At 43.0% G+C, this 16,500-nt stretch overlaps 1 protein-coding gene across 1 annotated transcript; it reads left to right on the plus strand.

Moving 5' to 3' along the window:
* Window positions 1–1,023: 1,023 nt before the first annotated feature.
* Window positions 1,024–11,312, plus strand: CD5L (CD5 molecule like). Its single transcript, XM_005609987.4, has 6 exons — window positions 1,024–1,300; window positions 3,600–3,626; window positions 6,462–6,782; window positions 7,935–8,252; window positions 8,798–9,118; window positions 10,298–11,312. The coding sequence occupies exons 1-6, from the start codon at window positions 1,273–1,275 to the stop codon at window positions 10,324–10,326; spliced, it is 1,044 nt and encodes a 347-aa protein (XP_005610044.1). The 5' UTR covers window positions 1,024–1,272; the 3' UTR covers window positions 10,327–11,312.
* Window positions 11,313–16,500: the final 5,188 nt, after the last annotated feature.

The following is a 16,500-nucleotide window of genomic DNA, read 5'->3' on the forward strand; positions in this document are numbered from 1 at the left end:
ATGTCATCATCTCTGTGAAGTCTCTGATTAGCCCCAAGTAGAGGTGACCATTTCCTCCATTGGGTTCCCAAAGTTTCTTATACTTTCTTCCCCGGCAGTTGTTTTCACAAGCTTTAAAATTATTAGACCATAACCTTTTAGAGTGCCAAACTATCCCGTATTTATCAGTGTACTTCCTCCACCTATCACATTCACCTGGCACTCATGGCTGTTAAAAATTTTTTACTGAATACAATAATGTGCAAATGAAGAAATACCGGATTATAAATGAATGCCCATAAGGAAATAAGCTTTGTGAGGTGTGACCTGAATATAACAGAGAAGCTAAGATGTTTCATCATAGAGGAAATATTATTCTGCTTGAAACAGTAGGGAGTGATTTTAGCGTATGTAGTTGAGTACTTGAGTGGTCTGCAATTGAATAGCTCTGAGGCACAGCTATACTCAATAGCAAGGTGGGGGGACCTGGAAATACTGATGGTCTTCCTGCTCAATTCCTATCCCACCATATCTTAGAACTAAGAATGACTTGATTTCATTACCACAGGGACTTGTTTCTACTCAGCCTCCAAAGGTGAGCATTAACCAGGACAAGAAATGAAAAAGAGTAGATCCATGTACTAGGCCCTCTGCTTAGCACTTGAAAAGCTGGTTTGAAGTAAATAAAGCCAACCTGCAGAGATAGACACCTTGGCTCTGGATTATGGTCTTGACTCTGGATTATGGCACCTCTAAGGGCAACTCTGGATCTAGTCTATGGTGTCTGGTTTCTATATTCTCTAGGCACTTCCAGCTGGAGTGAAGGAATCAAAATTGGCCTATTGCCCCCATGATTCATACATAGAGGTCATGCATTACCTGATCTTCTAATGTGAAGTGGTCACATTCTTGGAACCAACCTTTCCTTGTGAGAACTCCTTCCCCTGTTTACATGGTGAAAGGACTAAAACAGAAATGGATGGAGCTGACATTATAGCAGAACCAAGTCATAACAGTTTAAAGTCTTTTTTTGTTTGTTTTCAGCATCTTTCTGCTGGTTACAGACACCTCCCTTCCTCTTGGGATATGCTGAGTTCAGCAAGTCCAGCCTTGTCAGTTCTGCCCCTGAGCCCATTCGTTTCTGGTCATTTGATAAGGCTTCTGCTGCTGATAGGACCTGCCTGCCTCTCGCCTCTCTCCTCTCAGCACACTTGCAGCCAAAACTGAATATTCCTGCTCTGGGGCCTCCTTCCAGTCCTAAATTTCAGCTCGTCATCTTAAGCTGCCTGGGTCATGGCTCTGCTATTCTCCTTGATCCTTGGTGAGTATCTCTGCCCCTGTTGGTTTAGGCTTCAGAGTACTCTGGGACTTTGATCAGGAGAATTCTTTCCCTGCCTAGCTGGTGCAGATCCAGGTATCTTTCAAGGAGAGTCTTCTCTCTGTTCTACCCTTTCTCTATATCTAGCAACTGTTATAAACCCAAAAGTCACTTAATCTGTACTCAGTTTATAATCTGCTTTGATTATCAAATTTTTTTCTACTTCCCTATATTTGCACTGACATATTTATAATAGTTTATCCCATTTCCTTTTTTACATTAATTTTCCTAGATGTACTGTTTATAAAAAGACACATAGATGGACCATGGGTAGCAGCAGGTAAAGCAAGAAAAAGAAGTATAACTGTAAGACAAATATCTTTATTGATCATATTGTTCAGTTTCCTCTCAAAAGTGTTTCGTACAATGTTTCCCCAAGTTTTTTATTATGTAATTAACTTAGAATAAATGGGGATTTCAAAGTCAAAGAGATCTGAGTTTTAATCCTTGTTCTTTGATTTCTTAGCTGTCTGAATTTTTAAATTACCATCTCTCTCTGAAATTTTGTTATCATCCATGAAATGAAGACAAGTTTATGTTCCTCAGAGGTTTGCTAAGAGCCTTTTCACAGGATGACTAACTTAGGGCATCTAACCATGACTTCTAGGTTTCTTCCTTAATCACATCCATTTTTATTGTCTTGATGATCCAGTGCATCACTGAAGTTCACTCTGGTCTCTCAATTGGGCACCTATGTGTTCTATGTAAGCTGCTGGGCATATTCTTAAACATCTGTACATCGCCTATATACCTAACAGCTAGTCCCACCCTTCATGAAGGTACTGTTGAATCTCCCAGGCTTACTTCAATCCCCTCTCCTTCGTGAAGTCTTTATGGTCTCTTTACTCGTAATTATTGACTCTGCTACAGAGCTTTTAAACTTTTGGTCTATATCACTTCACATCTGCATATCAGGCTTGGCATGTTCAGTTTCCTTTGCATGTACATGTTCTGTGTTCTTTACTAGACATTAGGATGTTATGTATAATATAACCTTGAGTTTTAGATAGTTGCAGACAAGCTTTCACTGAGTCTGAAAGTGGCCACGTCCTAAAGATTAAGGGATGGAGTTATTAACAAATTATTGGAAACCAAAAAAAAAAAGAAAATGTCCCAGGACAAGCCACTGAAGTGCTGTACTTGGATCTTCCTGAAAAGTTGTAGGCTGGAGGTCCAAAGATATTAGCTCCTTTAGAAATATCCTATAAGGTGAGGTGGTGGGGAGACAGTGAATTCTGCAGTTCAAAATGCCTCAGTGTCAGGGACCGCTGACAGTCACAGGGCTCAGGACTTTCTACAGCTTTAGGAGGGAGCCTAATATATGGAGGAGTTGATTCACACAGAGATACTATAGGAGGAAACTCTGATATTTTGAATATGTGCCAGCAGGTGTTTAAACTTGGAGGTTTGGAACTAAATGTGGAACTGCTTTCTGATCTGTTGACCAGGGGTCAGCAAACTTTAGCCCACAAGTGAAGAATGGTTTTTAAATTTTTAAATGGTGGGAAAAAGTCAAAAGAAGAATAATATTTTGTGACACACGAAAATTACATGAAATTTAAATTTCAGCGTACATAAATAAAGGTTTATTGGAACATGGTCATGCTCATGCATTTACATATATATAGCTGCTCTCATGATGAAGTGGCAGAGGTGAGTAGATGTAACAGGGACCATATGGTCCATAAAACCTAAAATATTTGTGATTTGGCCCTTTACAGAAAAAGTCTGCTGCCCTTGGTCTAAGTGCAGTGCCAGTGAACGTAGACAAATACCACCATTTTCCCCTACTTTCTGTGCTACCTGCCATGGCGTCTTTACCTTCCCCCACCAGTGTGTCTTTCCTGTGGCCTCCAGCATGCTTTCCTGTTGAGCCTAGAGGCTGTATCACCACACTTCTACTTCAGGCAGTATTCACCAATCAATCTGATTGACTAGAATAGAAAACCAAATCTATCCATGCCTGGGGTAGAGCCAACATCAAACGTAAAGGGAACGTGATGGGTCAGTCTGCTGTTATAGAATTGGTCTTTGTGGTTCCTAGCCAGTGTCCATGTGTCCATTGAGGCTGGTCATTCCAGAAAAGAAAGGTCCCAACAGGACTGACTTTGGAGGCTCTCTATCTACCACTCTACCTGTCCCACAAAGTTTGGTAAAGGTTTTGTAGAGAGTTGCATTTTTTTTAAGAAAGCCTTGGAAATTGACTACATGATCTCACTCACTTCCTTCTTTTTTTCCCCAGCTATTTGCACCGGACCTGTTCTCTTAGGTAAGATTTTGGGGATCTTGAAAGGGAGCCCTCGAAGCTCTGGAGAATGGAAATTTTGAAGTTTTCTGGGTCACAGAGAGACGCTCTGGTTCAAAAAAGCCCAAGTAGATTTCCTTTCTGGTTTCCCAATCCACCCACTCAGTCTTATATGAGTGGATTTTCACCTCCAGAGTGTAGAAGGAATTTGGGTGGTTTGTCCTGAAAGTGGACTCCTTCCCACTTGGCTTCTGTGGCCCAAGACTCTTGGCCACCTCCAAGTATCAGATGGCTTTGTTTCAGGCTTAGAAAGCACCTCATCCCTTTGGGGGCATATTTGGGAAATAAACTTCCTTTTGCCCTGCGAAGTGCTACCACTTCCAGGTCCCTCTACCAGCTGTAATGCCACCTTTGAACTAGAAATGCATCTGCTTCTGTGTAGCACATGGCTTGACCAGCAGAATTCAGACTGAATTTCAGACGCCACTGGCCACCTCTGTGAGGAGTCTTTGAGCAATGCACAAACTGCTCAACTGAAGAGAAAATGGGGCTGCACAGACAGAATGAGTCTCTGGGAGAGGAAGGCCATGATGGTCCAAACTCAAGGAAGTTGGTTGTGGATTATCAGTTTCTTTTACATTATCCCTTCAGTTTACTCTTTCTTTTGATGATAGAGGCTTCGTCAGAAAGGGAAAACTACAGACTGTGCTATGGATGTGGAGGATCCTACACCTTGCTGGATGCAATTTGATTCCTTAAGGAGTGCTGCTTCTTGGTTCCCAGTCCAACACTCAGATTACTTGGTCTTTTTTTCTCTGGCCTTCGGGGCTGTCCCTCACTGCTGGTGCAGGGGGGCAGCTGCTCTCTTTATAGTCTTCCCACGTTCCAAGATGTTTTTCCTCCACCCCAGGTCCCTCTCTGAAGCCCTCAGCTAACAAAGTAGGGTAAAGACAATGTCTAGCACACAGCTGCCCTGATGAGCCCCTCTACTCTTCCTTTTCTCTAGCTTTCAAATCTCTTCTCAGCCCTTCTCTCCCCTCAAGCTGGATTTCTTTTATACTTATTCTGTGTTTCTTCTTTACATATTTCTTCTTTCCTAGGAGTTGTTCTAGTCCTCCTCTCCATGGAAAATGAAAACCCATTTAAAGCCAGAATTTTGTAGCTCAAAATCAAATAAAATAACGTGGGCATGATCCTGATAGCTACTATTTCCTGGGGTATGCAACAATCCTTATCCAAACTCTAACCTTAGTTACAATGACCCAAAAGTTTTTTCTAGGTGGCTCTTCTTGTATTATATTTGTACTCAGATTCGTACACCTTAAACTTTGGTGTGACAAAATTGAAACTTCTCTTAGTTTTTTATAGGTAGATTTTGAATTCTATCTCTAGCCTCCATTCCTCATATTGCTTTCCCCCCCCCAAAAAGTTATGGAAGAAAAAGAGAAAAACAAAACAAATGATCAAACCAAACATAAACTTCTCAGTGCAGTTTAAAATCAGCCAGCCCAGAGTTTTGTCATTCAACCACTTCTTCTGGAGTTGATTCCAAGTCCTACGGAGTTTGTGCAGAATTGAGACAAGGTAGGCAGTGGGAAATCTGGTCCTCAGAAGTCATAATTCATTCACATAGGCATCTGGGTCATCCCATGTGGCCCATGTTGTCATATGTTATACTATTTATATCTCAATAGGCCACAGTCCACCAGTCCAAATGTGGCCCTTCCCTGTGCACCAGATCTCTCTCAGTCAACTGCCCTATTTTATGGAGGCATGGAAAATTTAGCTCTTCTATTTCATTATATTGCTCTGGGGCTGCAGGGGAAGTGGTGGGATTGCCTCAAGCCTATTAGATATAATCTCCTTGAGGGCAACACTGCTATTTTGTTCATCACTGTTCCCTGAGTTTATAAAACAATACCTGGAATCTAATATGTGCTCAACAAAAGTGTATTGTTTGACAGGCTCTTCCTTGGTCTCCCTACAGCACCATATCTACTCTATGTTTATAACCTGGTGGAAGGGAAAGAATTTCTATTAGTCTTTTCCACCCCTAGAGTTGTAGCTCGGAAGCAGGAACAAGTCCTGGATTACTCAGAACTTATCTGGAGGCTCTTTGGAATCTCCCTCCTATCCCTAATGCCTAGAATTTTCTAGACTAAGTATTGGGGTTCTGAGACCCTGAGGCTCTGACTCTTCCCTTGCCCACTGCTCTCTGTATTTCTTCTGAGTTGGGTTCTTGGACATGGGAAAATGTCATAGCAACAAGGATGGGTAGGGGTAGATCATTGATATTGAGAGAGAGTCAGGTTGATCAGCCCAAATTATATCAAGACACTCTGCCTCCATCTGGCTACCATGGGAAGAAACAGCATTATGAAGAAGAAAAGACACAACAGATATCTCTATACTCGTGTTCTGACTTGAGACTTCCACTATTTGACAGTATGACTATATGACCTTCATTTTCATGAGGATGATTTTCCTCATCTGTGAAATAGTCAGGTGGACTTGACGACCCCTATAGGTCCTTCCAATTCTGACCACTAGGGATTCTAAAAACTGCTGGATGTTTGACTAACCTCTTTCTCTTAATCTTCAAACTCAAAAACCAGCAGTCATATCTAGGTGTCATGAAGTGCAATTTCTTGGTAGGGTACAGTTAAGAGTATTGCAAAACAGAATGCAGAGATGGGGTCCTGAAGCTCTTCTCTCCCTCCCTTTTGACTCCTCCTTTCTCATCATCCAACTTTTCACACCCTCTGTGAATGGTGGAAGAGTTCCAAGATGACTGAGTACATGCCTGAGTACTCTCCGGGCTCCTCCCACATGTCCAGCCAATATTCCATTTCTTTGCAGGATCTTCATCCAGAGTGCGACTGGTGGGAAGCACCCGCCGCTGCGAAGGGCGGGTGGAAGTGGAAAAGGAAGGTCACTGGGGTGCCGTGTGTGATGATGGCTGGGACATCAAAGACGTTGCTGTGGTATGCCGAGAGCTGGGCTGTGGAGAAGCCAGGGGGACACCCAGTGGTATTTTATATAAACCATCATCAGAAGAAGAGCGAAAATTCCTCATCCAAGACGTCGATTGCAATGGGATGGAAGATACACTGTTTCAATGTGAGCTTGAAGACGTTTTTAATTGCTTAGACAATGAGGCTGCAGGAGCATTGTGTGAGAGTGAGTATTCCAGGGCTCAAGGACTATCTTCCAGCTGTTCATATCCTACATGATCACTCTTGTTTGTTTTTATTTCTCACAGTGGACTTTCACACAACGGCAAATTGGCTCTCTGTCCTTTACATCTCACACTTTCTCAATTGTGGGCCCGGGAGACAAACATTAGCCTCACCTAGAATTGTTACTCCTTCTTGGTTGACCTAATGCTTTCCTCTTAGTTACAATGTATATGAGAACCTGTTTCTCTCCTTTACAGACACATAGACATACACAGATCCATCAACCACTAAATGTTTGTTGAATAGTGCATCCTGTCTCTGGCTTGGGGTGGAGTTGTGGGGAAGAGATGACCTTGCAAAGTATAGTGTATGCTTTTAAAGTTCTCAAGGAGTCCACCGTATAGTTAGATAGACAAGAGCTGCTCATAAGAAACCAACACAACACAACCATATGTGTGTGTATATATATATATATATATATATATATATATATATATATATATATATATAGTATTGTTGCATTCCTTTACTCCCTTCATATATTTGCTTTCATGTATTAATAATTTCTCCCCTCTCTGCATACACTTTCTTCCTCTTAGACTGCGATTTGTCTGTGAGACTGGTACATGTCTTCTCTTTGTCAGCCCTCAGTTTATTACCAAGGAAACAATCACTAAATCTTTGTGCCCTGATGATGAGGTCTCATTCCTATTTCTTAGAAAGATTGAGGATTTGGAGCTCTAATCTGGGATACTTGGATGATAATGTTGAAATTGAGCTGAAAGGTTTTTGGCCTTGGACCCATTGTATATGCTATTATTGTATTTTATTATTATTTAAAAAAAATCTGTGAAATGCCTCTACCTGCCTCTTGTGAGAAACAAATGAAAATTTTAATGCTAAAATAATTTGAAAAATAAAAAAATGCTACAGAAATAATTGATGATTCAACTTGGAACTGAGAAATAACATTCACTTCGTTGATTCACTCATCCATTCTTTCAGCAAGCATCTATTAGGCAGTGCTAAGCACTCTAGAATACATTGTACTACACACCAAGAACAGAGAGATGTGTACATTAGGCATGCATGCATTTTCTGGGAAGTCTGTGTTCTTGTAGGAAACAGACACTTCCTCTTTCTTTTCCCACAGTTCCAGAGAGTGTGCGGTTGGCTGGTGGCACCGGGGCCTGCAATGGGCGAGTGGAGGTGAAGCACCAAGGGCAGTGGGGCACCGTGTGCAAAACAGGCTGGAGCCTCTTGGATGCAAAGGTGGTGTGCCGGCAGTTGGGGTGTGGGAGGGCCATACTGACCAAAAGATCCTGCAACAAAGCTACCGAGGGCCAAGGGCCCATCTGGCTGAGTCACGTGTCATGCTCAGGACAAGAAGTAAGCCTTCAGGATTGCCCTTCTGAGCCTTGGGGAATGAACAACTGCACCCACGATGAGGACATGTGGGTTGAATGTGAAGGTAATGCCTATGAATCAAGAGACTAGGTTAATTCATGAATTCAATTAGGTGAAATTCCATTCAATCAATGTTTACAAGAACTACTCATGCATTGAATCACCATGCCAAAGTTACTTAATTGTGTCAATCATCAATTCTAGTTTTTAAAATGGAAATGATAACACCTGCCTTTGTATATGAAAGTTCTTTAAACACTATTAAGTACCATTTTAACATGAATGATTATTACATTGAATTCTATATAATAGGGACAGGGCACACCATTCCATGTATTTGTTGAATTCTTCAACTTTTAAAAACTACTAGATAGTCATTTATAAATATTAGATTTTTATAAAATGAATGGGGAAGTGAAAAGATCCTAGTTAAAGAATAGACCTCAGCCAAATGGATTGGAACCTAGAGAAGGGGCTATAATCATAGAAACGCAGGAGGAGAGTTTCAAAAGTACTGATGAGATTTGAATGAGGATGTGGATGATCTTCTTATTTTTTTCTTCTTTCCATGCTTCTCTCCATCCCCTGACTTCCTCCTGCACACCAAAGATCCTTTTAAGTTGAGGTTGGTAGGAGGAAACAACAGCTGCTCTGGGCGACTGGAGGTGCTGCACAAGGGCAAATGGGGCTCTGTCTGTGATGATGGCTGGGGAGAAAAGGAGGACCGGGTCGTGTGCAAGCAACTTGAATGTGGACAGTCCCTCTTTCCATCTGTCAAAGTCCGGAGAAGATTTGGACCTGGGAATGGCACCATCTGGCTGGATGATGTTCATTGTTCAGGGGAGGAGTATTCCCTGGAGGAGTGTGGGCACAGGTTGTGGGGATATCACAACTGCAAACACAAGGAAGATGTGGCTGTGATCTGCTCAGGTAAGTCCTGTATATGGAGTTCATGAGGACTGGCACAGAGGGAGGTGAGGAAGGGGTGGTGGGGGTGAACTCTGGGATGAGGGTGGCTCTACCAGTGCCATATAGCTGTCCATAGTAGTCACCTACTTTATGCGCAAATCAAGGGATATAATTGAGTAGTTCTAGTAGTGAATAGAATAATAATATAAAAACCCATACCATACAATTACTGAGTGTGAGAGCAAGAGTGGTTTTGAAAATTATTGGATCAACACCTTTATATTAAACATGGAGAAAGTAAGAATCAGAGAAAATAAGCAACTTACAAAAATCATAAAAAATTCCTTTCAAATGGTAGAATTGAAATGACCAGTCTTGACTTTTAACTCAGGGTTACTTCTCTTAGATGACCTTAACCCTCAAACCCTAATTTTAAACTATGGATGATGGTTTTACCCCATCCTATTTTTGTATTGTCACTCCCCAGATTTTAAATTAATCTGGGGGCATGATTCCGGGGTGGGGGGCTCTTTGGGAATGCCCATGAGAGAGTCTTTTCAGAGAGGCCGGGATACCAGCCCTGAACTGTAGACCTCTTCTACGAAGAAGGCTTGACTCAACTTGAGCCAGGAAATGCAAGTGCAGCCCCTGGGTTGCTGACTCAAGAGAGCCATAGGTCTGAAGCTCAGTTTTATAACCAGGGTAGGAAGCTGGTTGTGTGGGGCTGCTTGGTTAAAGACCCAGCTGAGGAATTAGGTAAGAGCTGATAGCTGATCAAGGATGTGAGGAGCAGCCAGTGCCTAGAAAAGAAGAGATTTAGCCCTGCTGCTGCCATGTTGAAGCTATCTAATTTTAGATAGTCACTTAACTGCTCAGGACCTCAGTGTTTTCATCTGCAAAATAGGGAGACACTTGTGCCCATTTGCCTTGAAGTGTTGTGTGAGTGTGTGAGGATAAGATGCATTAATATACATGAATACTGTTTGTGACATACAAGGAATCTGGTGGATAAGTCCCTAGAATACTGCACCAGATTCTGATTTGGCTCCCATCAGTGTGGGATATGTGAGTGATTAGGTTCTGGGAGGGTCTCTTTCCTATTCTGGGACCCACTCTCCTTTCTGTCTCTTTGAGCTTGAATGAAATAATCTCTTCTTGGCATATCCCCATCATTACTGTACATTTTTCTTCTCTTTACAGGACAGGAGCCTGGGCTTCCTGACGCTTGACATGACCCTCACAGGCCCCGAGTATCCTTTGCTTCCTCATGGGTCCTGATTGGCCCAGCATGAGCATTGGGCCTGCTGGCTTTAGCCACCACTCCCTCAGCCTCTCAGCAAGAGTCTGAACAATTGCTTATGCCTTGCTCTCTGAGCTAAACACCCCCATCATTGCCTGGAGATATGAGTTGTTGAATTCCCTCTTGCTGGGGAAGATGAGCTCCCGGTCATCTTCTCCTCACTACTGACCCCTTGGCATTGGTTTTGGCCTCTCCAGCCTCCTTAACACACCTGGGATGTCCAGGCCTGTTACTGTGACAGTACTGGCCATTACCAAGGCAAGATCCATGTCTATAAAGAACGTGAAAGGAAGGAGACAACGAAAGGAACATTTGAAAGGGTATGTGGTTAGATGATTACGTGGAACCTGAGGGAAAGTTTAGAGTCTTTTTGAACTCTTTTCCTCAAGTTTCAGGTGATCACAACAATTAATGACACCTCATTACTCTCCTATTCCTTGGTAAGAGTAGACCATTCTTTCAGTAGCAGAGCAGCATCTTGTAATCATAGACTTTTTCATGACGCTTGGAAAAAGATGTTGTGCTTCCTGAATGACCATAATAAAATACCTTTTTTGTCCATGTACATAGAACTTGCTGACATAATTGGCATTTAACAAGAAGAATCTCACAAATGCATTTTAGTTTATCTAAGGAAAAATTGGCTATGAGGCTTCCACTGGAAGAAAGGAAAAGAAGAGGCAGAAAGAGTTTGAGGAGGTCCAAAGTTGTGCCTCATACCAACAAGATAATATCATTTTCATTTTATCAACTCAGACTTTGGGGTCTGCAAGCATGAGGCAAGAGAGAACGATACAAAGGAGAGAATCAAGACAATGCTAAAAATCAACAACTTTAGACTCTGGGGCTAAGTTGAGTACCTGCAATATACCTACATTAATGCTATCTAATAAAGTAGATCTCATAGTCTCCACAGTTGCTTCTCTGTGTGATGTGCTCTTTCTACCCACAGGGAAGCAGTGTGCCAGCTTCTTGGTGACAGCCTTTTAGGCAGGGTTAGTTAAAAGAGAACATAGAAATATTACTCTAGTCAGGATGTGGAACTCTTTCTCTGTTTCCTAGAATGGGAAAATAAGTAGAGAAATCTAACTTCATAGAAGAGAAGAAAATGTCTTAACAGACATTTGGGGATCTGCTCTGTCTACTCAAAGAGATTTTGCTTTTATCTGATCAGTTCTCACAAGGCTTCCTGATTTTCCCCACAGACTACTATCCTGTCGCTCTCACCCTGTATTATCTGGAATCTAGAAGCCTGCTGATCTGCCTTGATTGGGTCATTGAAAAGCTCTCTTATCCTAGTAGAGTAGATCAGACTTGGAATTTCACAAAATAAAATTTGATTTCCCCTTAGGTTCTACATTAAAATTTCTTTTGTAAAATTCCAACCCAATAAAACCCCAGAGAACCAATGAGAGAAAAGTAATAGCTCTTGGTGGAGATGGTGTGAATCTCACTCCAAGAGCAAGACCTGACAATATCCTAATAGATAGTGTCAGTCGGTCCGATAAGATTGCGTCATTAAGGAGAGGAAATTGAGAAGCTGAAAGATGAAGTTGACACTGGCCGGTTAGCACTGTCCATAGAAGACGATTCCCTGACTAAAAATGTGTCTCTTTAATCTTGGTGTCCAAAGATAAAATAGCATATCAGAGCCTGAAGTGATCAGCGTACTGTCAGTGACTGCCTGTGTTCACAAATACTCCTGTTTGTTTCTTCTTCCCGGACATGCCACTAGTCTCTCCCAAGTTTCTCTTAGATGATGCCCCAGCCAGCCCTCCTGGCCCCTCCCTAGCAAGGCAGTCCAGTAAACTTGAGCTCTGCATTCAGGGGGAGTATTGCCCATTGGGTAGGTTAGGGTTTATGAGCTGGCATATGACTTGTCCTCCGAGAGCCTCTCCTGTGACCCTCTCCCCACCCTTACTCAGGTCCGGATTCCAAACTACTTTGAACTGTTTGGCATGTGCATGTGCAGTAGGTACCCTTTTAGCCATCCTGAGGCAGCCTGGGTCCTCCAGGCCTGTGGAGGTGGGGCTCAGCCCCACCATCTTCATAGTCTTCAATGTGGAGGGAACTCAGCGCCTGAAAATCACCCTGAGGTGGCAGCTAAAACTGGTGACAGTCAGTCCCCATTTGGCCTTGCTGCCTGATGGGGTCCTGGGATTCTCCAGCTCCCAAGCTTTTATCAGATGATACCCAAGCCAGTCAGTAGGGCTTGGCCCTGGCAAGGCAGGACAGTCTCCTGCTGCTCTGTCTTCAGAAGGAACATACACCTTTGTGTAGGCTAGCCTTTGGAATTAGCCGTATGCATTGTGTCCCCAAGCTCCTCCTCCTGTGAAAAAGCCTCTTCTAACCAGTGCCATGTTCCAGATCCCCAGCTACCATGAACTGTGAGGAGGTGCATGGGGAGTACACACACTTTCAGCCCTTCTTGGGCAGTAGGACCCTCCTGGCCCGTGGAGCTGAGGCCCAGCCTCAACCACTGGCATAGTCTCCAGTGTGGAGGGGCCCACAGTTTGAAAATTGTCCTGATTTGGCAGTTCTAAGTTGGTGACAGTCTATTCCCACCTGGGCTTGCTGCATGGCAGGCTCCTGAGCTTCTTCAGCAACCATGGCTCCCATGTGTCTCTTGTATGTAAGTGAGCCATGTGGCCAGTTCTCATAATGAAAGTGATTTATGACAACTTCACATCAAGGCAGTTAACGAGTTTGCCTTCTCCATTCTCTTTCTTTCCCTATTTGCTGGCTTGCTAGACAAGATTCCATGGACATAGGGGAAGGCAGGGCCAGAAGACGGGAGGAGCCTGGATCTCTGAATGACTAGATGGAGCCAGAGTCTCTCACCCATACTCTGCTGACTCTGTCATGCATAAGAAATAACCATTATTTGTATTATGCTACTGAGATGTTGGGTGGCTTATTTACAGCAGTTAGCTTAGACTACTAACACAGACATAAAATGTTTTTTAAAAAATCAATTGCTTTGCTTCAAAGCTCACCAGAAAACTTTCTGATGATCCTTTGACTTCCTCAATAGCCTCTAAATATCTAATATTCCATGCTAATCATGAAATGTGAGACCTGGCCTACTCATTTTTATTTTTACTATAAATTATTATATTTTATTTTAATATTGATTTTTTACAGTCTTCTGAGGCCTTTTTTTCCCCTAAAAACTATACCCGAGATGTCCATGGAGGGTTCCTTGGAGACATTTTGTGTGTGTGTATTTTAAGACTTTATATTTTTTTGAGAGCTGTTTTAGGTTCACAGCAAAATTGAGAGGAAGGTACAGAGACTTCCCATGTACCTCTTGCCCCCATACAGGCATAGCCTCCCCATTACCAACATCACTCACAAGAGTAGTACATTTGCTACAATCGAGGAACCTACATTGAAATATCATTATCCCTCAAATTCCATGGTTTACATTAGAGTTTACTCTTGGTGTTGTTCTATGGATTTGGGCAAATTTATAGACATGTAGCTACCCTTATAGTATTATACAGAGTACTTTCACTACCGTAAAAATCCTCTGTGTTCTGCTTATTTATCCCTCCCTCCCCTCAACCCCTCCTAACCACTAATCTTTTTATTGTCTCCATAGTTTTACCTTTTCCAGAAAGTCATATGATTGGAATCATACAGTATATAGCCTTCTCAAGTTGGCTTCTTTCATTTAGTAATATGCATTTAAGTGTCCTCCATGTCTTTTCATGGCTTGATAGCTCATTTCTTCTTAGTGCTGAATGATATTCTACTGTCTAGATGTGCCACAGTTTATTTATCCATTCACCACTGAAGGACGTCTTTGTTGCTTCCAAGTTTTGACAATCATGAATAAAGCTGAAATAAACATCCGTGTGCAGATTTTTGTGTGGATGTAAGTTTTCAACCCCTTTGGGTAAGTACTAAGGTGTATTTTTCAACAACAAATCCTACCCTGCTGACCACAGTTGATTAGTCCCATGAGTGGGCATCTGTCCCAAGCTAAATCAATCAGCCTTTCGCAGGAGATGGGAACTGTGATAGAAAAAGGATTAGTTTCTCCAAGTAACTACTTGTAACAAGTTAACTGAGGAGCTGTGTATGATCGTTTTTCATATACCATGCAGATCAGAGAACAAGAGGAATCCTTTCCACAGAGATACATGAAATGAATGAAACAGATGCACAGAGAGGAACATAGATGAGAGACAGAGAAAGAACCCAACAGCATTTTCAATTTCTGGTTCTTGTCTTCTCCTGGAGTCCAGCTGCATTCCTGGTCTTAGGTTCTATGACAAACTGCTATCTGTTTATAATATATATATATTTTTTGATTGAATTATATCATTGGTTTTTAGACTTCTAACCAAGATAACCCTAACAAATTTTCTCATTTTAAATTAATAAAGTGATAATTTACCAATAGTGTGTAAGGGTAGTTAGATAAGCCCGTTTATTAGTAATGAATAATTCCCACTGCATAAAATCAAGTTTACGGATCTGAAAGGATAAGGACCAGGTCCTATAGCAGAGGTACTGCAACAATATATTACCCTTGCGATCCTTGTTGGATAGATGATCAATCAACCCATTTACATAGGTGACATTTATAGCTCATCCCCTCTTTATTAAAACAGAGATGCATTGAAGTGACTTTATTAAGGTGGTGACATAGGTCATTCCAGACTTCAGTCTCACTCACAAGAAGACCAACTATCAATTATCCACAGACAAGACATCATTGTGAAAATCCCAGAGCCTGGGGATGAAGCTGAAAAAAACCCCCTGGGCCTCAGAGACTGAGAAGGACTGCATAGAAGGGTAAGAGGAGTAGTTTCACTTCCACTTCATTGCCCCGTCCCCAGGCTGACACAGTGCCACGTTAAGAGGGCCCCCACTGGCCCTATTGTTTCTTCAGTAGGAAAAGAGAGCCCAGTGTGGGCAACCAGCTACCCAGCATTGCAAGATGCTTCCCAGGGGGCCACTCAAATTTTTTCTCATGGGAATCACTGAGGGAATCTGTCGCTTTGACCACTGGAGATCAGATAGAGACTGGGAAGGGGGTGGGCTTATAGAAACCAGTGCTCAGATATTGGTGGACTGCACTCCTGTTGGCAGTGGCTGCCAAGTGGTGACCTCAGCCAGTGTCTCTGCCCTTCTGCAGAGCCGAGACAGCCCTGTCTGACCGAGAAGCTTGGTTGGCAGTTCTGCCTGATTTGGGGTCCCAGACAATGGGCCGTATGAGCTGTGGAGCCTGTTTTACCGCTCCAGCCCTGCCCTGGCAGTGAGGAAAATTTGCAGCCCCACTGAACTGCCCAGGATACCCTCCTGTCCCACCCAACCAGGAAAACCCAGGCAGCTACAGAGCCATCCAACAGCCACCTTTGAGTAGAGAGCCAAGCCAACAGCTCTGCCCGGATGTTGAGCATAGACTCTAGCCCTGCATAGCCAGGGAGCCTGAGTAATGACCCTTGGCAGCCTCAGAGCACAGCCAGTAACCCCACTAAATCACAGAACATAGCCTGCAGCCCCACCAGACCAGGGACCCAGACAGTGATCCCTGCCATCTTCAGAGAAAAATCTCCAGCCTCACTCAACTGCAGGATACAACTCGAGGCCCTGTATGGCCATAAAGCTTGGCCAGTGACCTTGGCCAACAGCAGAACATAGCTAGTGGCCTACCTGATTACAAACCCCAGTCCGTGGTCCTGCTTAATCGTGGAGTCCAACCAATGACACTTCCCTGCCAGAGAATACAGCATTTCACCTTGCCTAATCAGAGGTGATTGTAGAGGCCAGCTAGCAGCCCTACCTGATTGTAGAGCACAACCAGAAGCTCTTTTTGACGAGACAGCCCACTCAGTAACCCTACTTGAAAGCAGAGCCCAACCAGCAGACCCACCCAACTGCAGGCCCAGCCACTAGCACCTCCCTGACGTCAGAACACAGGCAGTGGCCTTGCCAACTAGAGACCCTAATAGCAAGCCCCACCTGCCAGCAGCTGACCCATCCAGTATCTTAGCTGTCTGGTAAATGTCTTTTCCTGCCAAAGTGAACCTGTAAAGACTGGGAAAGGGGACTACTTACTCAAATATGCAGATACCAATGCGAGAATAAA

This window comes from Equus caballus, chromosome 5, assembly GCF_041296265.1.
Source record: "Equus caballus isolate H_3958 breed thoroughbred chromosome 5, TB-T2T, whole genome shotgun sequence".
NCBI classification, from domain to species: domain Eukaryota; kingdom Metazoa; phylum Chordata; class Mammalia; order Perissodactyla; family Equidae; genus Equus; species Equus caballus.